The sequence below is a fragment of the Sprattus sprattus genome, assembly GCF_963457725.1.
Source record: "Sprattus sprattus genome assembly, chromosome: 5".
NCBI lineage: Eukaryota > Metazoa > Chordata > Actinopteri > Clupeiformes > Clupeidae > Sprattus > Sprattus sprattus.
This window is the reverse complement of record NC_137924.1, coordinates 21,461,043-21,487,094: the sequence shown is the minus strand read 5'-3', so window position 1 is coordinate 21,487,094 and position 26,052 is coordinate 21,461,043. Positions and strand designations below refer to the sequence as shown.

The window sequence follows — 26,052 nt, the reverse complement described above, 5'->3', positions numbered from 1 at the left end:
AGTGTGTGTGTGTGTGTGTGTGTGTGTGTGTGCTTGCTTGATTGCTTGCATGGTTATGAGTGGCTCAGCTGAAAATGCCAGAGAACAATGGAATCGATGGATGTGCAAGAGTGGTGGCCGGGGGATTTCTAGAAGTTGTTTCTGTAGCTGCAGCATGCAGGCTTACAGTTGGTGGTGGAATACGGTGGTTTAAGTGGCGCATACATATGTGAGTGCAAGAAGGCCTTAGTTTGTGTGGTAATCATGCTGATGAAGGTACTCTAAAACAATCTCAGTCAGTGATACTCTCTCTCTCTCTCTCTCTCTCTCTTTCTTTTTCACTCCTTCTCTTTCTCCCTCTCTCTCGATGGTGGCCCGCCACCAAGGCGGGGTTTTAGCCCGGGGTGGCGTGAAGCGTTGCCGTGGTAATTTCACCCTCTTCCTGCTGCGAGGAATAATTACACCGCTGGCTGCTCTCCGAGTCTATCTTTCACCGCCCTGCCTACTGCTCTCCTTCTCTCTCCCCCCCCCTTTCTCTCTATCCCACCCTTCATCTACCTCTCCTCCCCCTTTCCCCCTCTAACTCTCAGACTGAACTAGTCTGCTACTGCAGAGAGTGAGAGAGAGAGAGAGACACAGAGATAGAGAGAGCGCCTTGGAAGTGTTTCTCTCCTCAGTCCCCTGCCTCGCACCCTCTCTCTCTCTCACTTGCCTTGACCTCGCCTTATTTTCCTCTCCGCCCACACTCTGTATCATTCACAACTCCTCATCCTCATCCTCGCTTTTCTTCGACCCTCCTCCGTCTCTCTCTCTCCCCCCTCCACTCCTCCCACCTCCCCTCTTCTTTCTTCCCCCGTCTCCTTTTCTCAGATTCTGCTGGTGTCAGGATGTATTGCAGTGCGCTCAGAGGGGCAGAAGGCAGAGAAGGCACCACATCAGCAGCCTGAAGATTAGGGACACTTCCATGCCTCTTTATAAAGGGAGAGGCAGTGCTGATTGAAGTTCATCCGTCGGCGTCTCTACTCTCTCTCTCCTCCCTGCCACTTCTAAGGCCATCCTCAGTCTTCCTCAGTCTCTCCCCACCCTGGCTGACACTCTTAGAATGTATAATGATTACGACATGGGGGATATGCCTTGCAATGAATCTAAATGTGGCCGTCCGTGTATACGTATGAGTATGACTGTGTACGAGTGAGAGTGTGAGAGTACGAGAGTGCGAGAGTGCGAGAGTGCGAGAGTGCGAGAGTGCGAGAGTGCGAGAGTGCGTGAGTGCGTGAGTGCGTGAGTGCGTGAGTGCGTGAGTGCGTGAGTGCGTGCGTGCGTGTGTGTGTGCGTGTGTGTGCGTGCGTGTATGTGTGTGTATGTGTATGTGTGTGATACATCTGAACATGCTCTCCCTGTTGAGTTGTAGCCTGTGGTGCACTGCACCGGTGCTGACTCCCATCCTGCCTCCCTGAGAAGCTCATCAGCATGTGGAACAGTGAGGACCTGCTCCTGCTGGCTGAGCTATAGCGACTTATCAGTGGATTATCAGGATTCTGTGTGATCCCTACAAACACCCGAGCACTGCTACAGTCTACACTCCTGTCCCGTACAGAAATAGATTACTAGCAAATAACGAAATAAATAATACTTTGGGTTTATGTTTGATTTCAATTTAAGGTTTTCGGTCTTGTAATTACAATTAGCACACGGAGGGTTTTATTGCAAGAACAGCAACTGCATTATGAGCACCGTCTCATTGTTTCTGCTGATGTATCAGAGGAAGTGTAGAGGAAACTGGCGGCCATTTCCACTGCTGAGGTCAAATAATGCTCGGTGCTTCGGTCGCTCGCTGGATAATTTGTGGCACAAATCAATGAGTGGAATCACGGAACCGCTGACGGACAGAAAAAGAAAACAGAAGAGATCTAGAAATATTCCTTCTAACGAGGTGTCATCAAACAGAGGCATTACATCAGCAGAAGGGCTGTGGGGGTCCTAAGAGTGTTCCTTCTTCATTAGCTTACCATGAGTGCGTATGCAATCTGTGTGCGCGCTAAGAGAAACAGAGACCACTCTAGCTGATGAAGTAAAGATATTTTATAATTAAAACGAAGTTGGATTCTGAAATGAGTGAAAAAAAAAAAATGGTAGGCTAGGCGTTAACCTTCCATTTAGCCTACTGTCAATCAGATTTTTTTTCTTTCATGGTCATTAGCTGTTAGCGGGCCAGCCTTTGGATGGCTGGAGTGAGTGTGTGTTGACAGGGGCAGCAGGGCTGACAGAGGGGGGGAGGGGGGGTGTTGAGTGAGAACTCCATGGTTACCGTTGAGCCACTTGGAGTTGTACTGTGCCGTCCTGAGGGGAGGCAGGCCGCCCAGACTGCGGTAGATGACAGGGTCGCGACCCGAGAAGTCGATGACCGTGGCGGCATACAGCTCACCGCTCTCGGTCACCACGGCCGTGGAGTTGTGGCGAGGGTCATATGGGCAGCGGGCCACACCGTTTACCTTCTCCAGCACATTACTCAGATTACCGACCTAAAGAGAAAGATAGAGAGAAAGAAAGGAGAGAGGGGGAGAAAGAGAAGTAAGAGAGACTGTAACTATGGAGTGTAAGAGGCACAGAGAGAGTGTGAATAGAGAGAGAGCCCTTGAGAGGGATCAAGATAAAAATCAGGTTGGTTCCATTCCCCTTTTCCTCATTCACTTCCACTAACCCCTGCTGCCCTTCAGCTAAGCGTCAGCAACACCACCACCATCACCACCATCATCATCATGAATTACCAAGGAGAGATGAATTGGGGCACTTTTATCAAACACCATAAAATAAACACAAACACACACACAAACACACACACACACACACACACACACACACACACACAGTACTCCCAGTCACCATTACCCAGACACAGTCTCATCCTTCACTCACCTCACGGATCGTACAGAGAGGCATGAAGGCATTGGTGCCGCAGGTCATCACCTCCGTTTTGTTGATCAGAAGCACCCGGATGTAGTTCTGACACTCCACCTGCAGGGGGCAGTACATCTGTGAGGGTCTCCAATTACTGCCCTACACTCAGCATCCAAAACCAATTAGAGCTCTACACTCAGCAACTGACTGTGGACCAGCATTGAGTCAGGCCAAATCCAAACTTACATAATAGATACTACAGAGACTACAATGTAATAGAGTGCAAAATAACAAAAATCACTACAAAATAATAGAGACTACAATGTTCACCAGTGTATGAACTTTTTATCCTGCCATGATATTCACTGCTTATGTGTGATAGTGTGACGTACTCTGTGCTATGCTCTGTGGTCAACATTAATTGCCCATCCATCCACTGGTGATTGCCAGTCTAGCTGAGGCCATGTGAAAGGAAGGTCAGAGTTCAAGTGTACTGTGGCCATACATGACAGAGTGGTATTAGATTTGCTGTAGTTCCTGTTATGTCTCCCCACTCCTGCTTAATGCACAAGCCGTCCCCACACTGGCCATTACAGAGGGGACGTACCTCCATTTTGTTTTAGCGGCTGAATGAATTACATTAGACACAGTGAAAGCTGGGGTGAGTTTTCCCTTGTGCCTTTCCCCATCAATATCAGCAAAACCCGTCATACAAAAGGAGAAAGGTTTGCGTCTCATTTTGACATTTTGAATTAAATTATAATATTTTAAAACACCCTGTTGAGCGTCACAGCACTATGAAGAGAGATGAGGTCTGACCTGTTCCCAGGCTTCACAGACAAGTGATTACAGTTTCCCCCCAAAACTTTCATTTTTCTTTTTCTTCCTCTCACTCTCTCTCTCTCCCTCTCTTTCTCTGTCTGCGGTGCTTTCTCCTGCCGGCCTTTTGAGATAAAAATGACATGGTAATCAATTCCCCCCAAAGAAAGCGCGACAACAAAATGATCATGCCGCCAGTTATCAGTGCCTGCAGCAAACCTGCCTTTCCCTCGCATGCTAAGAAGGGGCCAGTCTCTTTTCTCTATTATTCTATTCTATTCTATTCTATTCTTTTATTCCACATACACTTTGTGACACCTTTCAAATCCTTCAACTGGTATCTTCTGCCTTCATTATGTCTAAGCCAATACAGCCTACAGCCTAGCTGTTTGCTCCTGGCAATTGCTTTAAATACTAGGAGCGAAAACAGAACCCAAATCATCCCAACGCTAATGATAATGTTTAAAATAAGCTCACAAAACACAAAAGAACTCCAGTGCGCACACCCACATTCCTACAATGCCCAGTGCTCGGGCCAATAGTCTGTCAGAGGAGGCAGAGAGTGGTCTTTGGGAGGGGGGGGGGGGGACCTGAGGGTCTCAAAGTTACCTCAGTCTTTCCTTTGCTCTGACAGGACCTCCTGGTGTCTTCGTCCGGGCTCCATTCCGTCTCCTAGGACACCAAAAATAAACAACAACAAAAACAAAAAAAAGACTGACTTGCTTGTCTCATTCACAGTCGGCCAACATCTGCTTTTCAAAGGGAGGGTTTGTGGGGAGGCTGTTACGCAACTGCTTGACGGTAACACTGCGTCGAGACACAGCTACATGAAAGGGGCATTAGAATGCCACTGTCGTTTTCGTTAATTGCACAAACAGTTTGATAAGTGGGCCAAAAAAGATGCACACACTTGCTCTCTTTCTCTCCTCCCCCCCCCCCCCTCTCCACACACACACACACACACAAACACACACACACAGACACAGACACAGAGGGGGAGCTAAGGTAACGTGAGAGTACGTGCAACCTGATGCCATTTTCATGCTAATGACATTCCCCCCCCAAACCCCTCGTCTTGCCTGGCACAGGGCTGTCCGGCCCTCCCTTCTCTCACACCAGACACTCATCGCAAACCACAACTCACCTCGTTACTACACCAATTATGGGGCTTTGCAGCCGTTAACGGTGACACAGCAAGAGACTGGCCCCTTCCAAACCATACACTTTCTCTCTCCCTCCTCATGCTCTCTCTTGGCCAGGCCTTCTCCTTTTGTGCCCGGGAGCCGGAGAGAGAGGGCTGGCTATCTCATGGGTATCACTTTGCGTTTGGGTCTCCTCCACCAACAAAAATAATCAGATCACTGAGGTGGACAATCTACTGCTGAGAGAGAGAGAGAGAAGCTGGCAGGGATCTGAAGGAACACGTCACACTCTCTCTCTTTCTCTATGCTACTTCTCCCTTTCCTCCTCTTCCTCCCTCTCCTCTCTTCTCCTCTTTTCTCTTTTTCTTCTTCTTCAATCTCCACTCAGGGCCCTCTGAGCTGTGGGATGCCATGCAAGTGAAATCCAAGCCTGTCATTTTTTTGGCCGAGTGGCCAGAGGCAGAGAGGTCACGCAAGCACGGGCCGTAGTGATCACTTGGTGCGCCAGGGAGTGAAACAGACGCTTATGGAGCAGCTCAAGAAGGGGGGGGGGGGGGGGGGGGTAGTGCAACTGGAGCAGCGCTCACCATTTTGGCTCAAAGCACAATAGATCCGTGCCATGCTTTTTTTTTTTTCTCAGAGTAGCCTGGGTCTTGGAGTGCCTAGATCGTGACCCGAATGCAAAGATCATGGATCTGGAACCAGATTAGAAGGCATTTGGGTGAAAAAGGAGGAGAAAGGGGCTAATTGATTACAGAAATAAATCTACGCTTGGCTCGCAGTACAAAGTTAGTGCCCGCTAAACTGCGTAAGAGTGTGAGTGCGAGCGCACTCGATTCCATTTTCCTGTCCGAGAAGCATTCAATTAACCTCCCTCACGGAGCAATGAGCGAGTAATAAAGAAAGCCAATTACCAGACCATAATGGAGCCATATTTGTGCGGGATTTTCATTCGCTCTCAAGTGAGCATTTTCTGCCAGGGCCAAACGAGTGCAGGTGGGGGTGGTGGAGGTCTGTGGAACAGTGAGCAACTCTTGTGTGAGTGTGTGTGTGTGGTTGGGGGGGGGGGGCTCTTCATGTAACAATGGCTGCCAAGAGGCCCCTTAGAAGGGTTACCATGTCCCAAGACAGACCCTCACTCAAACTGTAGGTGGTGGAAGTGGTGGGGTTACGTATGTAAACATCCCACTTACTGTCTCCTGTGAAGCTGTCACTTACATTGTGCTGTCTGAGACCCAGATTCGGCCCACGCTCCCAAGAGTCCAGCCCCCAGATCCAGCCCCCCCTCCCCGCCCCCTTGCCACAAACACAGACACACACACACACACAGACACACACACACACAGACACACACACACACACACAGACACAAACAACCTAGCTGTCAGGAGTGGAGGAGTGACGTAATTCCAAACAAGGCCAACAGACCAACCCCCACTCCTCAAGACCCCTCCTCCACTCTCTCACCCATGCAAAGGGAGAGCTTTTCAAACACACACACACACACACACACACACACACACACACACACACACACACACACCAAAAAACACTGTTTGCCATCACTCTAAAGCGCCATTTATCTGCATGGTGGGGGGCATTTGTGATGGATGCCTTTGCGGTGAGTCATAGCTTTGGGGAAGCATTATCGCCTTGTCTGCCAGGCAGCACGGATCACGTCTATTTAACCCGGTGACCCTATGCTATAGCAGCCTATGTCTCTCCATCTCTCCATCTCTTCCTCATTCCTTTCTCTCAATCTCCTTCTCTCTCTCTTTCTTTCTTTTTTCTCCTTGGCTGTCTTTCACACTCTATTTCCCTCTCTCCATTTCTATGTTGCTCTGAAACAAAGCCTTAAGAGGTTTGTGGCGGGCTGTTGCTCGCATGTGAAAGGAAGATCGTATGCACTTGGGCTGTGTAAAGGCTGATCCTTAGCCACCATTGGTTGGCTCCACTTCATCGGATCTCAGTCAGAGCGCGGCTGGACGTTCCCCCGATGGACGCACCAGAGTGCTGGAATGATAAATGTCCTCTGACAGCCGTTTAAAGGAGAGGAAGGACAGGCTAATAGCTGAGCCATGGCTCAAGGCATGCAAGGACAGATGCATAATCTCCAACGTAAAGAGAGAGAGGGGAGAAAAAGATAAGTCACCCACTCCAAAGAAAAGATCTTGATAAAGTCAAATGGGCAATCTTTTTTGTTGTTTGGGCACTTGGCATTTGGAGTGGAAATGACAAATTACTCTGTCACGGTGCTAAAACGCTGCTATGAAATGGAAAGTGGCATATGGGTCGTCATTTTTCCTCATATTAAAATCGGTTGACAAGTCGCTTGGTGGGGGTCACAAAAAGCGGCTGAAATGCTTCCAATGTAGATGAGACGGTTTTATTTCCCCATCCATGGCAGTACATCATCCTTACCCGACGCCTTGATATCGCCATGCCTCGGCTCATGATGAGTCCCTGTGATTTTTTATATCGCTCAATTAGTCTGCTTTGTGCTTTTTGCACAGAAACCACATAATGACATCTCATTCTTCTAACTTTTAGGTTTTTTTTTTTCACTGAAGATGCAATAAAATTAGAGCTGCGATAAAAGCTATGCAAAGCAACGGGTGAGCAAGCAAACAAAGAAACTACCACCTCCCCACCCAAAGTGTCATTAATTTTGCATAGTGTAAAGAACTAGCTGTGGCAAAAAAAAGAAATGTAATAAAATTAGCCAGACAGAGAAATAATAGCGGAATAAAAAAAAAGTTTGTTACTTCTATGAGCCCTGAGGGAGATGCAAAGGCAGGGACTGGGAGAGAGTCACAGTGAGTGACTGTGTGACTGTGTGTGAGTGTGTGTGTGTGTGTGTGTGACTGTGTGTGTGTGTGTGTGACTGTGTGTGTGTGACTGTGTGTGTGTGTGTGTGTGTGTGTGTGTGTGTGTGTGTGTGTGTGTGTGTCTCTTTCAGCACAAGCCCAGCACAAGAGCTTCTCCCGCCCAATAAGGCTCTTGTCTCGGGCAACCGTTGATAAATATCGAATGTGACAACTAATTACGATTCCGGAATGTTTCTAAATGAGGTGCGAAGCTTGCCGGACAGCGAGGGCCTCCCCCTGTCCTGTCCGTCATCATCACCTGGAAATGTTTTGTCAATGAAGTTTTAATAAAAAGGGGGAGCTTTTCAAGCGCAGGATGTCAACAGGGCTATGTCGCTTCACCGTTTCTTCATCAACAACAGGCACGACAATAGAAAACCTCAACGCCTTCCCCGCCCTTGCGTCCAACTCCAATTCAGATCAGTCATCCGCGGTGACATTGGAGGGAAAAGGGATTTCAATTTGCATACTCATGATTGTGCTCCAATGGCAAGGCTGATTAAGGTTCTTCAGCTCCGCCTCTCCATCCTCTCTCTCTCCATCTCTCTCTCTGTCTAGCCCTCTCCCTCTCTCTCTCTCTCTTCCTCTCTCTCTAGCAGAGGGAGGAAGGCCATCTATCTCCACAGAGGCTGCGGCTTCAAGGTCCCTCCGCTTCAATAGGCCTTGCTGGAGGCCCCGCCCTCTTTCGTCCTTTAACAGAGCTCCCTATTCAGGCCTCCTCCATTCAGTGTCGACCTGATAGATGTGACGAGACTCTCAATGGGCCCGTCTCTTTGTGCCCCCACACACTGATCCTTACCCGAGAGGGCACAGATAGGTTCCTCGCCTCCAGATTTCCACGTTGCTCTCGCGTTCCTCAATCCCTCGCTCTTAATCCACCTCTCTTCATTTTCTCTCTCCTGCTCTCTCCGTTTCTCTTTCTTTCGTTCTTTCTCTCCCACTCTCTCTTTCTGGAACTTTCTCTCTCTCTCACACACACACACACACACACACACACACACACTCTCTCTCTCTCTCTCTCTCTCTCACACACAAACACACACACAGTTTGTCTAGTCCCACTCTGAGGAAGAGGGTGACTGTGGTATGAGGGTTAGGCACACATGCCTACTTGCTGAAGAAAGAGCTTATAGAGAAAGACAGGGAGAGCAAAAGAGAACAAGGAGGAGAGAGAGAAAAACAGAGAGAGAAATGGACAAGCAGACAGAAAAAAAGAAAAAGGGAAACATAGTTGCACTGTGGGTTGGCCAGCTAGTGCTTACATCAGAAGAGGCTGGGGAAAGTGTAGACATGTGGGGGTGGAGGGGGGAGAAAACAACCTACAGGTCACACAACAGAAATGCCTCAGGCTGCATTCCCACAACATCTCTTTAACTCTGTGGCAATGCTATCCCAAGGGGTCAAAGAGCCACCCCCCTCCTCCCCTCCCCCACAACAGACCCCAACCCCCGTCGGTCCCAGAGCGCCAGTGGAGGTGGAAGAGAATGATGGCTCTAATTTAAAAAGCCCTAGTGAGTGATGGCGGGAGGGAGGCCTGCTGCTCCCGTGGGCGGTTCCCCCCGGTGTGGAGAAGGAGGAGGCCGAGGGTCTAGACCTGTTGGAGGAGTGCTGGTTTTAGGGTCCACTGAGGAGTGATTCTCTAAACCCATACGAGGTCAGAAATGTCGGCCGTGTCTGCTGGCCCCATTATGAAGAGTAACGGCTCTCTGTCAGTGCGGTATCACTGAAAACCATTATGCTATCAGACCCTCACCCCCACCCCCACCCTCCTAATACCACCACCACCGCCGCCGCCGCCGCCACCGCCGCCACCACCTTTTCCTCATGGGTGACGGCAGCTACATCAGTAATGAAATCTCACCAAATCGCAGAAAGCCAAATTAATCAATCTGGCTGAATGAAATCGGGCATGACTCATCAAACGACGAGGTCAGTGAGCCGAGACTACCGGCAACGGCGGTGACCTCCACGCGCAAATATCTAATCACGTCTCCACTTTTTTTTTCCTCCCCGTCCTTCATTTACATCCGCCCCACTCAAAGCACTAACTTCACTCGTCGGCCAGACTCCTGCTGCCGGTGGCGCGACGCGAGCAGAATGGCTGAGTGGTGTGGAGGTGATCTGATCCACCTCAGTGGGACTCATCGCCGTGTGAGCCACGGGTGACTTTGGGCACCATTGCTTCTTTGAATGCTAAAAAAAAAAAAAAAAACACAACTGCTTCCACTCCACTGGCTTCTCAGCGGCTTCACCCAGCAGGCAGTTCACTTTGCATTTCTCCCCACCACTGCAAAGTCATTTAGACAGATTTAGGGGGTGAAAGTATACAGTGTGTCCACATTTCTGGGAGAAATATAAAGTCTCACAAACTTCTCAATGTGGATCCTGTCTCAGCGTTTCCTCTTCGGAGGGTCAGAGTTTGCCGGGTCAACTGACCTTTGACCAGGAAGCGCTTGGTTGAAGTCACCCAAACAAAGCCTTTTGATTGTTTCCAATGGCACAAGGGCAAATTCACATTTCCTATGGACTTGGAAGTACCAAGGACCACTGCACACACCCACCCACACACACACACAGCATAAGTCTGACGTGTGGAAGTATAAATATTGTCCATGTAACAAGCGACCTATATCAATCCTATATCCGCATCAACACAAGGTCCACTGGAACATCCAAGAGGACATCAACAAAGTGGCTGACTGATTGTAAGCTGACAAAAGCGTTCAGTGATTGGGGCACAAAAAAAAAAAAATCACTGTAACCAGGTCTGTATGTGTTGCTTTTAGGACCCCTGCGCACAAACCCAGCGGGTGAAAACAATCAGGAGGAACGGCGCGCCACTCCGTGCACCCGAACCTCAAGGGACAAATGGAACAATCTGCGCGAGGGGAAGCAGAGAGGGTCAGACTTAATACATTTCTTTTCAGCCGACAAGCCGAAAAACAAGAGGCGTGAGTGAGAGGCGAGGCATTGTGCACGCAACTCTCCAACAGGTTCTCTCTGTTCAATGGGTTTCCATTAGGGCGTAAGAAAGGTTTTTCTCTGCAGTGTGGCCCACGGAATATGTGCGAAAGACTGACAATCTCAAGGTTCCACAAGGTGATAGTGACCACTATAACTGGAATTAATAGTGAGGACTACAGTGTTATAAGGACAAACAAGAAGGGAAAAGAGAAAAATACACTCACAATAAGATGACCATTCTGAAAAACTAACAAATGTTGTATTCTAGAATACTTTTATGAGGTGACTCAAATCTCTGAACAGCAGAAGTATGGACTTGGACTTTTTCTTGAAAGATTTGACCTATTAAAACATTATTTCTTTTTTGAAAAGTAAGTAAAGGTAATGGTAAGCCTTTAAATGTGTACAGTCTTTCAATGTCCAAGACCAAAAAATACAATGGGCCTAAACAGCAAACTCCACAAGAGCCAAAGCTTGCTCAGATGTGCAACACAATAATTAGTGAAGACCATTCTGTAATACTCATCCCCTACAATAGTAAGAGACACTGCAGGGTTGCCCGGCTGCTGCAGTGAAATGTCTTTCTATCTGTTTAGGATTAACAGTGTTTTGAATTCAGGAGAGAATAGGCAGATAGATCCTGGCATCCTGCAGAGAGGTACGTGTTGTTGTCATCATAGAGGTATGAGGCAGGATGTCCTGACATTGCTCTCAGCTCAGCAGTGGGAGGAATACTGCTGTGATCAGCGCAGATGTATACGAGAGAGAGAGAGAGAGAGAGAGGGAGGGAGGGAGGGAGGGAGTGGGGGGAGGCGGAGGGAGAGTGCCAGGGAGAAGATGAGCATGAGAGACAGAGGGTATGTGTGTGAGTGAGAGAGAGAGAGAGAGAGAGAGAGATGAAGAGAGACAGAGAGAGAGAGAGAGAGAGAGAGAGAGAGAAAGAAAGAAAAGTTTGAGAGAAAAGTACTGGTTACGAACACAAAACCAGGCTGAAGGAGATTCTCAACATAGTCACTCCATGGACAAAACAACCCCTCCCCAAACACATTCCTCCCTCTCCTTTATGTCCCCCCCCCCCCCCCCCCCCACACACACACACACACACACACTAACACAAACACTCAGTGCCAGAGAGTGGCTGAGAACTCTGCTCAGCCACGGCCTGCATCCAGAGGTCAAGCACCTGACCCCCTGAGTCCAGCTCCCGACTCAAGAGCACACAGATCCCTTCACTCCGCCATCAACTCTAAAGCCTCCGGCCTAAACTGAGCCAGTCTCCCCACCCATGTACACCACTGCGTGCACACACACACACACACCTTGCTTTCTTTCGCACCCCAGGAATGCCAGTGCTGAAAAGGCTTTCTTTTCAAAAATGTATCCTCTCATCTCACAACCACATGAATATCTAGATTTGTATCACTAGAATATCTAGAATTGAATATCACTACACCCTAGTGGGAATTGGCCATTGGTATGGGTGTCTTCAATTGAGTTAATAAACCCAGGGTGATCGATTTGAGGAAGTAGCTGAGACGAGTTAATTAGAAACACACACACACGCACACACACACACACACACACACACACACACACACACACACACACACACACACACACACACACACACACACACACACACACACACACACACACACACACACACACACACACACACACACACACACACACACACACACACACACACACACACACACACACACACACACACACACACACACACACAAAAATCCCGACTAGTCCAGGAACAGACAACACACATGAAAGCACTTTTCCCTCTCGGCATCAAAACCGCTGCTCCGAGCGCATTCTCCTTAATTGGTACGTGCAAACGGCTTACGCTCCAGAGGGAGAGGTATCAAAAAGACAAGACAGCGTAGTTCTCTGCCTGCGTCTTTCTGCTCTCCCCCCCCCCCCAATAACCCCCACTTCTAAAGTGAGTGCCCAGCTGGAGTTAGCACACAGTGCGTGGGTGGGACTCGATTGCATATTGCAGCCTCATACCCGCCACCTCAGCATGTCCAGTGGAACCAGACGTCCCGGTAGAGTGGGCGTCAGAGTGTGCTCTTAGCGGGGCTCGCTGTGTTTTCTTCCCCTGGATGTATTCTGTTAGTTAGCTCATCACACGCTCTGTCCCCAGTGAGGACGAGAGATGGTGCCGGGGAGGACGGGAACGGAACCGTTGTTTTATTCCCCGTCCCACTCGTGCTCACATGAACTGTGTGAAGCACTGTGTGGGAGCAAAAGGTGACACTCATCCTGGGGTGACACTACAGTTTTCAGAGGCAGGGGGGAATACGCTATTTTCGCTGTCCTTTATGATGAAAGACAAAGTAACAAACTGAAATCATCACATCTTGTCCAATTCCGGCGATGTCCCCAATCACAGTCCCACTGGATGATCAAATGGTGCAACTAAAGAGTTGCACGTCTGTCACCAAGAGGAGGTACATCCTGATCCATGTCACTGCACTCCTCTCGTCTTTGGCAGTGGGGAGCCTGTGTATTTCTATATTTCCTCACCTTGGAATGAGAGAAAACTTGGTGTTGCCAGCTTCTGTTCAGGTGAGGACAGACACAGGTGCTCTTCCATATCTCCAACCCCCACATCAACATACCCTCATAGGGGCCCTGAGACACGATGACTTCACAGGAACGGCATCAGCACTTTTCACCTCCTCTCTCTCTCTCGCCTGGTCAAAGTTAAAAAGCATCCCCCCTTTTGGCCTTCCGTGCCACCCTGTGCCTGCCAAAGCCTGCATGTTTGGCACCGGGGCCCGCATTTCTGGGATGAGCTGGCCTCCACTCAGGTCCATTACGCTGCTGGCACGGGCACAGAGGAGCGCCCTGGACGTTACGCCAACGACATGTGCCACGGAGATAGAAGGGCATGGGCATGAACGGATATGTGTGTGTGTGTGTGTGTGTGTGTGTGTGTGTGTGTACACACATATCACATCAAATCATAGAAAGGGAGTGTTCTTCTGAGTCTTCTCCCCATGTACCTCTTCTCTCACTGTACTTACTGACCTAGCCTGCCTCTGTGTGTACAGAATAGAAAATAAATAAATAAATAAATAAATAACTTGCACTGCCATTTCAGTCCTCTTCCTGAAAAAAAAGATCACCTTGTGCCGAGGTGAACACTCTCCCTGTCCGGCAGCGGTGGCTAACAGCAAGTGTTTGACAGCGCACCCTCAACTCCCCTCATCCTCCACCCCACCCCCCCTTCCCTGCTGTCAGCCACTCAGGAACACTGCTGCTGGGCAGGGACTCTCTCCTCCTCCTGGCTAGCTTGGTCCCCCCCCCCCCCCTCCCTCCTCCCTCCCCCTGCTCACCCACCCCTCTCTGCTCATCGATTTGGACCCTGGCACTACTCGTGACGCTCCAGTTAGCCCAAATGAAGAAAGATCCATCTTGTTTATTCCCAGCCTCCCATCCTCCCCCCCTGGGGAGCAGAGCGAGCAGACAGAGGTGGAATGGAACAAAATGAAATTGCGACTATCCCACTCCTGTGGGAGCGCTTAGGTGGGATGAGGGGGCCTGGGCAGGTACAGGCAGGAACAAGAGGATGCAGAACAGAGATGACTTCCAGCAAAGGAGACAAAAAGAGAGAAAGAGGGAGTGAAGGAGGAAGAAAGGTAGTGCAAGAGAGAGAGAGAGAGAGAGAGATAGAGAGAGAGAGAGAGAGAGAGAGAGAGACGGAGGAGAAAAAGAAGAAAGTCTTAAGGAAAAGAAAAATTACGAAAGAGCTCTGTTCACTTTAGCGTAGGCAAATTTGGCCACTGAAACTCAGGATGACGAAAATACCACAGCACTAATGACGCATTTCATCCGAGTTCTCCAGCGTTAGTCGTCTCAAGGAGCTCAGACTGCTCGGTTTCTTCCTGTCTGTGTGGAAATATGTGCAACAGGGCTTTAAGGTCTAATCTTAACAGACTGACAAAAGCAGTGAGCCCCAGTACACTGCAGACAAATGATGATCCGGTTCCTTCATATCACAGATCGCCACGGAGACATCAAGTATTCCTTGGCTGCCTTTGAGGAGCTCTAGAGTTCACAGACTGAAGTTTGGAGTTGAATTTATGAAGCAAGAGGCTGACTGGATGAAAGTCATAATAAGAGAGGAAACTTTCACAGGCAAAGAGGGAGCAAAAGAGGAAAACTTTCACAAGCACAAGAACAAGGACCCTGACTGAGTTATTCAGACACATTTTTTTTTAGTCATCCGTTATCTGGCTAACTCAGGAAGTTTGCTTTGCGGAATACCCCTCAGGTTCCAGAAACACTAGCAATGGGGCGACATGTTTTGAGACAGACTTCTGTGAGTGACGTTTGACAAGGCAGAGATACGGATAGCATCACTGGCAGCTGATGATTTAATATTTGGCATTGCCAGGCTACTAACCTGTATGAGGGAAATGTTGCTTAGATTCAGCCTGAAGAGGTAGTTTCTGTAGAAAAAGTAAAAGAATTAAAGATAAGCTTGTGCATTCAGTCTCTTCACAGACACTTCCATCCAAACTGACTATACTGTGAAGACTTATACTAAAGTTTGTTGCCTGGTGTTAAAAGAGTCATGATCTAGTGTTACTTTCTGGAAAGTAGACCTACTTCACTAGGAGTCTTCACAATAGCACAGCCAACAAAAGCCAAAATCCACAAAAGCATCTAATCTAGAGCAAATAGCATCCCTTTATTGAATCAAGAAGGAAAATCATCTTCGAACCATAGTGAAAAAAAAAATAGCACGAGAGGACATGGGAGATGGGATAAAACACTGAGGTTTTACCTTGCACCAACGATAAGCTCGTTCCTGGTGAGGTCGAGGGTCATCAGTGAGTATTCTCTCACTCCAGGGTGAGAAAATGTCGAAATCCATGGGCTCAACTCTGGAAAAGATAAGAAAACAACATCAGAAATGATACCTCCCGTTGTTATGGCTGTGATTCAACCGTGTGCACTGAGAATGAGATCAGTTTATCTACAATAACACTGTCAAAGAATATGAGAAAAGGACAAAAACACAAGAGACAAACTCTGGCGATATCTGTATGTACACAACAAGGCCGGGACCAAACGCAATTTAATTCTGATGGAAGTACTGAAGAATGACCAATTACTTCAATCTGAAATCTGAATCTGGAGGACTTAAGTCTTTATTTTGTTTAGTCAGTTTAATCTCAACCATCTCTTTTGTTTAGTACAGCTGAAAAGACATTGGAAACCAATCACGCAACATATCCAGGCAAACTGCAGACAGATTGAGGTCTCAGAACAAGCGACGTTGTGTTTTGTTTGGGAGCCTTACACACACACACACACACACACACACAGCACCGAGCCACTCTTCCCACAGGACATTTGTTTGGTCTGTTAGAGAGACATCTTTTTTCTCTGTCTTTTTCAACGCAACTATAAAAAAAACGTCCCCCCTTGTTGAACTCAAGTGAAAAGACACTTGTAGATCCGAGTAATCTGAGTCTCATCCTATGTTCCCATGGTGGCCGCTGACAGACGGATGCCTTTTATTAGACAGAGGGGCCCGGAGCCATCCATAAGGACTGATTCTCTCAGTCCCACACCATAGCTATGCGTGGGGTGGGTTGGGGTGGGGTAGGGTACGGTAGGGTGGCCCTCCTTGTCTGGAGCTTGTGCTAATGGGCTTGTGTAGCTAGGGACCTCCGTGTGGCCCACACCACGCCAATCAAGCACTGGGATCCGGGGCACGGGAGTCACGTGTCAGGAGCCGGCTGAGAGGGACAATACTGTCTGGAGCGCGTCAGTGGCGCTGATCCTAATGCAACAGGACATCCAGTCAAAACTGCGCTTTTTCCTGAAGAGGCACGTCCAATAAAAGCACCGTTTGACACCCGCTTAAAGGAATCAAAACAATTTGGCCCGCTGCAGCTTTCCATTAAGGTGATAAAGAGATGACACAAAAAGAGCTTTATGTATGGAAGGGGGAGGGGGGGTGCACTTGATCTTGTGGTGACCTTAATGTGATTTTCTAAATGGATTTCAACATTAGGGGGGTGATTCGTAAGAAAAAGAAGAGGATTTGTTATCTTTCAATGCAGAACATGATAACGCAGCAGTTTCTTGAAACTCTTCCACGCCCACGTCATAATGAAATTGGCAAACAATCCCCTTCTCAGATAATCCCGCTTTAAAAGATCTGCACTTGGGACTGCAATAGTTCATTCTTTATTCAGTCAAAGTGGAGTCATAAAAGTATTGTTTTAGTATCTATGCCATGCAACAATGGCCTACACTGTTATGCATGGCTTCTCATGTTCACTACACTGCTAAAGAGACTAGACTGAAGCAAGAGCAGACTATGAAAGTTATTTAATTAAAGGACATTATTTAAATACAATATTTGTTCCAAACACCATGCACTGCTTCACTACAACTAAACTGAATGGTCCTCAGTGACTCCATCTGGCACAATGCTGTTGGAATCAGCATGACTATTAACAGGTTTTACTTTGCTTACTGGAAACCACAAACTGTTAACGTTGACATTTTACATCCAGATGTTTGTCATCTGGAGAGGTTGCTTTGTGGCTGTGTGTGTATCCCTTAGGGTGCAAGAATCTCCGCAGACTTCAGTGAGGCAAGAGATCTCCTGAGAGTGCCGGTCCCCCACCACCACATTAAAAACCCACAGAATTAAAAGATTTAGGGATTGATCGTGAACATATGGCACGTTCAATCCCCTCATACTTTATGAAGTTCTAACGAGAGCCGAGTTAACTGATGGGAGCAAACCGGTTGGCCGACGGAGCCTGGCGGTTATTTCTCATGCGCTGGCATGACATGTCAGAGAGTTACAAAACGCGCCGAGCATCAATCTCCCTCCCGTTCGCTGTGTAATTATGGGCTTTAATGTCTCTGTCGCCATGCGCTCATATAGCAGGAGCGTGCCGACAGTGGGTCAGAAAGCAGCTGCAGAAGGGAGAGTTAAATGATGAATGGGTGAAGAGGAGCATCAGGGAGGGGTGTGGGGTGTGTGTGTGTGGGGGGGGTATTTCTAGTGGGGACAGCTTGGAGAGTTTAGCTCTTCACGTGAGGTGATAAAAGGGGGACTTTCAGAATCTTCTCCCTCTGCCTTATCCCATAATGTAAACACCAAGAGGTGCTCTTGACTGGAGACTTGAGAGGAAAGATTATCACGATCGGGTTTCTGCTCACACTTAGCACTGGGATGGGGGTGAGATGCATGTGGAACGAAAGAGGCTTTGCAGACCTACATCCAGATGCCGTGTTTTAGGAGCATCCTGTTAATGCTTAGGTCACACCAGAAATAAACATGAAGCCAGCCTCCGGGTGAAAAAAAAAGGCAAAACCTACAATAATTAATGCCAGCTAAGCAGAATTTTAACTTAGAATTAAAAGATGGCAGAGTAAGAGGGATTTACACCTTAATGAGAGCAGCTTGTTTGTTTCATTAAAGGGCTGCAAGGGGACATTTAGCCGCATGCCAAACGGTGGCTTATGCATGCTTAGCTAGGGCCAGCAACCCATAACGTCTTGGCAATCCGCAGACAGATAAGGGGAATAATATGTGTCTGCTTCCTCCAAAAACACCCTCAGGGCTTCTATGCAAGACCTCAAAATTGATGGACGATTATTACATTTTTTTTCTCCCCCACCAATCTCTGAAGTGTCACATGAATGCATTAGCGTTAATCGTAAACAGATCCCAAAGGGTGAGGGCAGCCTCAGAGGACAGCGTGAAAACAATGAAGGGGACATAAATCAACGGCTTTGCCACCTAACCAGGGTGAATTAAAACATACGCCATATGAATCGCAAGGAAATATTTTCTCCTCAAACTTGAGATATTTAGAACTAATAAGAAGGTGCTTCACAATGGCATTAAAACTGCAGTGAAAGGGAGCAAAGCTTGGAACATCCATGAGAATTTCCAAAGTTTTTTTAGTGCCGTTTAGCAGAAATCCTGAGATTAAAAAGATGGTAAAAACCTGATCTGAGTGTGTTTTGGAAGGACTTTAACAGAAAAGGAGAGAGACAGTCTTAAGCTCGGCCAGACCAATTACTCTTTACTTTTTGTATCAGAGCAGATCAAGATCCCACCAAAATCCCTTTTTCATCCTAAAAGCATTTTCTTTCAGAGAAGATTTATCATGGATAGATGGGTCAGGGGTGTACGCGGGCACATTCCGCACATTCTGACTTGTAAGAAGGGGGAGAAATACACAGTGCACGAAGGTTCTTCTCTATTTAACAGTGATGGCAACTCCCTTCTCCACGACCTCTGACCCCTTTCACAAAAAAATAAGCCACACTTCATGGAGTCCATGGGGTTGGCTTGACCCACCCACCTGTTTTTCACACATCTTGACAGCCGAATAATTAGAATGTGCTTTCGAGCTTGGCCATTTCACACTTTCACAGATTTACTCAAGCATAACATTTGTGAGAACATCTGAAAATGCTTGGGACTTATTAAAAATGTATCAAATATCAAATTAACCCCAAAGCCTTTGTCTGATTCCAGAAACTGGAGCTGCTGCGTTTGCCTAATTACATCCATGCCTGAATGGAAAACAAATATTGGCGCCAACCCCTTTTCTAATTAGCATTGTAATTGCGCATCTGGTTTGATTGTTTACCCTTCAGGAGATAACTTGTTAATAAAAAATGAACAGTCATTGCATCTCAGTATTTGTCCGTCAACCTCTAATGCGACAGTATATCAAATCAGAAAAGGACATCACATGTGAACGGATCAAATCGAAATGGGCAAGTAACAAAAACACTATTTTGTTAGATGAACCAAGTATAGCACATCTCTGTTGATCTGTGCCGGGTAAGGACGGATCGGAACCAGAACCTGCAGCTACCTAGGACTAGGATGTGTTTGATTTGGGTCATTTGGATTTTTCACAGCTCTTTTTCTGTCCGCCTCAATCTCTCTGAAAGTGAGTGAATTCAACTGTCAAATCAATCCTTCACACCTTCCTGGAATCTCAAAGAGAGATGCTATATTTGTTCTCTGTTTGAAAGAACGGGAATTGTTTTTGACATCTTGTTGCTCACAACTCAGAGAGAAGAAAATTGGAGTCCGCACCACACCCGGGCTTGATGCGTTCTCGAGTCGTCAGCTAAGTATGCAAAGCAACAAGAGATCCTTCCTCCTACTCACCGGAACAAGGCACTGAGAGCTGCTTCTGCAGTCTGAAATGGTAGAGTTGAACACTATGCTGAGTTGAATACTGTGCTTCAGGTCGTTAATGGTCACCAGTTGCCTAGCCCATCTCCTTCAGCACATTTAGAATCAGTACATGTACAATCAGTACATGGGCTGGTGGAGTGCTTGGCTGATGGCTGATGGCTGAACCACTCTAACAACTCTCATTTGCACTCAACTGCAACACTTCAGGTGGCATTAAACAGAGATAGTTACGCTCAAAAAAACAGAAAACAGCCCTGGGACTCAAGGCACAGGTAGACAGAGCAACAATAAACACAAACCACAGCTTCCCACTGGGAAGTGGAGCCCCACAACCACACACACACAAACCCACAACCACACACACACACACAAACACACAAACAAATTCCTCCTCACACTCCCTCCTTCGTTCTCTCCTGTTTTGTTTTCATCCCTCCCACTCAAAAGGACACCCATCTCTCTCTGGAGCGCTGCGGATCTTATCGGTGAAGGCAGACCGCCGCTTATCCGAGCGTATTCCAACAACAACAAAAATTGCTTTTGTTTTGTCTTCCCCCATCCTCCTCCTCACCCAACCCCCAGCTGACTGTGATGTTTTCATGCTGCTGGTTGCGGCTGAAGCTACTCTTGTCGTTTTTTCCATACGAATGGCGTCGCTTGGTGCAGCTTCGCTCAGCTGAGCCCGTCCACAGACAGAAATATTCGATGTAGTGGAGGCAAACTTCATGACACAAAAGGCATAATGTTCGTTTAGCCAGTTTTTACCGCAGTTGCCACACATGTATCTATGTAGAACGTATAACATTAGCCCACAAAAGAAACCTAAAGTTTAGTTTCCAGGCTAGTACTTCTTTCTTTAGTCAAAGATAACGGACGTTGCTTGGTCAAATTTGTTCAATGTCTGCCTTAACACACTCACCGTGGAAGGAATGTCGATGGGCAGTTATCCATTAACTATAGTTGTAATAGTTACGGTGCAAACTTTGCAGATGAAACTTTTTAACCGGATTTGCTTCATACGTGGCTTGATACAAAAATACGGTGGCAAGCGCTGAATGATGACTGAGCCCACCACAAAAGAGATGGTATCTTCGACATCATTCTGTGCACTTCAAAGCGGACCCGGTGTGGTTGGCTGCTCAGGAGATGGTCCAAAATGAGAGTGGCACAGTTTGGCACTGCCATCTCCGCTATTGTGTGTGTGTGTGTGTGGGGGGGGGGGGATGGGGGCACTCCAGAGACACACTCCAGAACAGGATGAAGAAGCAAACAATGAGAGGGGGCCAGGTAGGAAGAGGAACGAGGACGCAGTGAGGTGGAAGCAGGACACCTGAGGCCTCGTGAAAGACAGGAGAAGAGCACGAGCATGACTCAAATTCTGCTCAGCCATTCATTCAAGCATATTCAATTACATTACATTACATTTTATTTTTATAGCGCCATAACAATTCAATTCAATGAAAAAGTTTGATGGGAGAGAGCAGAAGCGAGTGATGGAAAAAAAAAACTGTGAATTGTCATGACCACTCAAAGAGCCTCAACTGGACCTCTGTTGCAACACGCTCACATCCCCTTACCACTGAGACTTCAGTGATCCTCGCTGATGCAACTCCGAGCCTCTTCAGGAGTGCCACTCAGAGTGACTGGGCTGAATGCCTGATAAGCCAGGTAAAGCACACAGATGAAGCACACCACGGTCACTGCCTGTCAAGATGGAGACCAATACACTCGTCTGCAGACATGGCCTGATATCATGGGCAAGCGAGGGGGCTATTAGAATGGCACAATGGCCACTACCCATCTCCGCTTGACAGGGATCACGTGAGCGTGGTGGCATTCCATTATCGGCAGGCGCCGAGGACATCACTCTCCTTTTCTGGAGGGCCCGCGCTCAGGCAGTGACGGGGCTTAAACGGCAAGCACCATTACCCACTAGAGGACAGATAGCAAGACGGTTCCGCCAATCCACACAAACTATCTGGTGCCAATTACACGGCCTTTCGAAAATGAAAAAAGGCAAACTGGAAGACTGCACAATAGAAAGAGATGGAACCTGGAAATGGGAGTATGTGTCAGAAAGAAAGAAAGAAAGAAAGAGAGAAAGAGAGAGAGAGAGACAGACAGACAGACAGACAGACAGACAGACAGACAGACAGACAGACAGACAGACAGACAGACAGACAGACAGACAGACAGACAGACAGACAGACAGAAAGAAAGAAAGAAAGAAAGAAAGAAAGAAAGAAAGAAAGAAAGAAAGAAAGAAAGAAAGAAAGAAAGAAAGAAAGAAAGAAAGAAAGAAAGAAAGAAAGAAAGACAGACAGACAGACAGACAGACAGACAGACAGACAGACAGACAGACAGACAGACAGACAGACAGACAGACAGACAGACAGAAAGAAAGAAAGAAAGAAAGAAAGAAAGAGAGAGAAATAAAGAAAGAAAAAAGAAAGAGAGAGAGAGAGAGAGAGAGAGAGATGGTTTCTCTTTCCCTCTCGCTTCTATGGCTCTACTGGGACAAATTAGAGTGAGTTCTGCCATGACAGCTGCCACTAGAGACGGGATTGCCCATCACAGTCCAGAAGGGAATGTAATGTACAGCAAGTTCACCCAATGCTTAATAAAAAAGGCTGGTACTATGCACTCTTCTGTCATCATTTCAAAAATAAATTGCTATTCAGAGACTACCTCTATGGTTTCATTCCGCTACAATATCTTGTCTCCTGTGAAAACCAATCAGTGCTCACTGGCTTTGACTTGAATTACTCGTGATTGCAGCATTTCTTTGACGGGTCTACGGTAAACTGTTCAAAAACATGATAAACGCAGGACATAATTATATAAACTGCCTCATTCCTGGAAATACAGGCGTCTGAGAGTCAATATTTCCTCTTTAACCTGAAGGATGTGTCACTCGTGCCCCTATTTACTAGGATGGATGAAATACCTCTGCAGAAGCATTTCACAACCATTGAAAACAGATCAGTGTGATAAACGCTGTTGAGATGTTCAAAGCGATTACCTACGTCAAAGCTCTACATTCCCATACTTATGATGTTATCGGTTCAAAACAAGTAGGGTTGCGTTGATGTGTTTTTACACTACAGCCTTCCACACCAATAGACTAGGGTATGGGCAAGAGTACAAAAGGAGACGGTGATCCCCGACAGTGTAAGTAGCACTTTTAAATCCTCAGATTAGCGGCATTTGGGTATTTGCCAGTATATTAACACAGGCCTCCCTAATTTTCAAACTTGCCATTGTCATGAAAGCATGACCATCAGGGTCGGTATCACAAAGCTCTTATCCCATTTAACATGGGTCTTAGTGGAGGGGCTCCAGAGCCCCAGCCCTGTAGCGTTTCACTTGGTGCGACCGGAAAGCCGTGGGAAGGGTGACAATGGCACCTCACTGTGACTTTTGCGCTTTAATACGCCAGGTCGACTCCCAAAAGCGGATCTGAGGCTTCTCAGGCATCAAGGGGGGTGGGGGGTGGGGTAGGGGGGTAGGCTTACTCCCTCTAACCTGGCCTGGGATTACAGGGCCCCTTCAGGTGATTTTGCCCCCCCCCCCCCAGGGACCATGCATGAGTGCCCCGCTTTAAAACGCTCATCCATCAAAGGGCCTAATATCGGGGTCCGTGCGACACCTTCATTGAAATGAAATTCCAGTGACGGCGCTTTAACATAAAAGGTGAAGTGCAGCTTTTTCTTTTCCCGCTGATCTGGACTGATGGACTTTCCACTCCTCCCTTTTTTTTCCCACCTCTTTGTGTGCCACTCCGGTCGGCCCATCTGGACGTGGAGGAGAAGAGAAGGATGGCGGCAGAGGAGGAAAAAGCCTCGGCCGGCTGCCGAAGCTGCCATGGGGGAGAATGTGGACAGCGGCTTGCTGCACCAGAGAGCAGGGACAAAGGAAGTCAGAGAGGGGAGATTAATCCTCTTCATGGGATTCATCTGGCTTTTTCCTCACCCTCTCTCTGTCATTTGTTTTTGCAAATGTGCCATATTCCCAGGTTTCTCTGACACTGCGGGGAAGCTAAGCCTTCTGGCAGCCTCACTTTAAAGACCTTTCCGTGCCCCGATGCGGCTGATCATAACGTTGATAAACGACACAGAGAAATGCTATTTTGAGAAAACAACGCTTGGACCCTCCGGGTGGCAATAAACAAGCAGAGTGCATCCCCCAAAGCAACGTTCACATGAACTATGGCCCTGCTAATGTCCAGGCAGATTTCCAATATTAAAGGACCCTGTGGCCGTCACTTCTCCTTTCTTTTCCAATGGCAGTTACGTCCATGAATATTTCACTCTCACCAATCTTCCGAGGAGGAGGGGGAATGGGTGATGCTTCTGCACTCCATCCCTGGAACAAACACACCAATCTCACAGGCTGATCTTCTTTACCTCCCACAGATATCAGCTTCAAAAACATGGCAACTTGCTCAACTAAAAAAAAGAAAAATTTCATGCGATGTTCTATGATAGCCCACCTGCCCGCACGTACTCTCTTGTTGGGAGCGCAGGGGAACACGTGGCAGTCGTGGCGGGAGGGGAGGAGATTTTTGAGAAACGAAAACAGTTTATCTCCTGCAGAAAGCAGCACGTCCATCCAGCATCTCCCGGCCCGAGCTGAAATCCCTGCCTGCCTGAGTTATGGAGGCGTCGTGCAGAGACGCCGCTGCACAGCGGCGCAAAACTCAGAAGTGAGCTGCCGGAACGAGGCCTGACACCGCTTTTTTTTGTTGTTGTTACAGAGTGAACACTCACTGCTTTTCATTACCACAGACACGATAACGCCTAATTTGCATTGTTCGCCAGAGTGTTGTTTCTAGGAGCAGGTTTTGTTTTTTTTTCATTCCCGACAGCTCCCGCTGGAGCCATTAACGCCAAGCCATTTGACCTCGCACATAGTTCAAATGCGCGACAGATATGCAATTCCCGAGCAACTTAAAATAACATGACATTCGGGGGGACAACTTGTTCCAGTTGGAGTGAGCTGCATACTCTTGAAATGGGGTGATGTCATTGTGATTTAAAGTTATAGCTCAGCACTCTATCCGCCTCTAATGTACATGGGAAGGGCTTCTGTATATGGGAGAACACACTATGAGGTTTTACTGCATGCTGAAGGGCGAAGCGTTGCTTCAGTGCTCACCTTGGATGGAGATGATGGGGTGCTCCCTGCGGGTACACTCGGGTGGAGGTGGCGCAGCGGGAGCGGGGGAGGGGGTGGGAGGGGCAGCCGAGGGAGGAGAGGGAGCTCTTTGGGACACTGCTGAGGGGAGAGGGAGAAGGAAGAGGAGGAGAAGGAGAGAGAAGATGAAGAGGATGGATGCAGGCAGGGAGGTGACGTCCCGGGGCAATGCTGTCATGGTGACGGAGGCCAACCTCTCCTCTAACTGCCAAGGTGGGCCTCTGGGGTACACCTGTGAGAGAGAGCGAGAGAGAGAAAGAAAGAAAGAGAGAGGGGAGGGTGAAGAAAGGAAAGAAAAAGGAGAGAGAAATTAGAAACCAAAACAGTATTGATGACCCACTGACTTGCACACACAGTAGGTAAACTACACCACTGAGCCTTGATTTTGTGGTAATAGTACACGTTCACAGAGAGACGGATAAGTTCATTTAACAGCCAATAAATATCTGGCATCTGGAAAATGAGCCAAGTTAAATGGGACGAACCAAGGCCCAAGTTTTATGAGAGGCAATGTACCAAAGCCTCTCCACAGTACAAGTCTATGGCAGCAGCCAGGCAGTTTGATAAATGAGGAGAGCTTTGTACCTAACACTGGCTCCGGAATTTAAGAGAATGTTGTAGGCAACCGCTGTCACCAGAGGGGGAAATAAAGCACCCTGTAGCAGCGCAGGCTAAAACGGAACAAACACTGTGACAAACTAATGTTTGGAAGGGCTGGCAAATGAATTCCCCGTGTTTCATTGCGGCAAACGTTATTCTCCTGCTAAGTAATTAATATAAATCGCCTGCGAAGTAGACATTCCGGAGGAAGCACTTAAAATTAAAAAAAAAAAAAAAAAAAACTTCTGCACGATCGCAGAAAACGTATCTTAGCTTCAGCTCACGCCAATTACTCCTGTAATCAGTTTTTCCTTTCTTTTCCGCCAGCCTCAGATGAACTCTGAGGGTGTGGGTGTTTTAA

The 26,052-nt window shown here is 47.6% G+C and overlaps 1 protein-coding gene across 1 annotated transcript in view; it reads right to left on the bottom strand.

Moving 5' to 3' along the window:
- sema5ba (sema domain, seven thrombospondin repeats (type 1 and type 1-like), transmembrane domain (TM) and short cytoplasmic domain, (semaphorin) 5Ba) overlaps positions 1-25,269 on the bottom strand; it is a gene marked incomplete at its 5' end in the record, with an annotated part of 62,045 nt that extends 36,776 nt beyond the window's left edge. Inside the window, 6 exons of the mRNA XM_080838717.1 lie at positions 2,288-2,501; positions 2,896-2,994; positions 4,306-4,368; positions 15,099-15,144; positions 15,483-15,582; positions 25,053-25,269. Coding sequence (XP_080694843.1) covers positions 2,288-2,501; positions 2,896-2,994; positions 4,306-4,368; positions 15,099-15,144; positions 15,483-15,582; positions 25,053-25,269 — 739 coding nt within the window. The remainder of the gene's footprint in view (positions 1-2,287; positions 2,502-2,895; positions 2,995-4,305; positions 4,369-15,098; positions 15,145-15,482; positions 15,583-25,052) is intronic.
- Between the last annotated feature and the right edge of the window lie 783 nt (positions 25,270-26,052).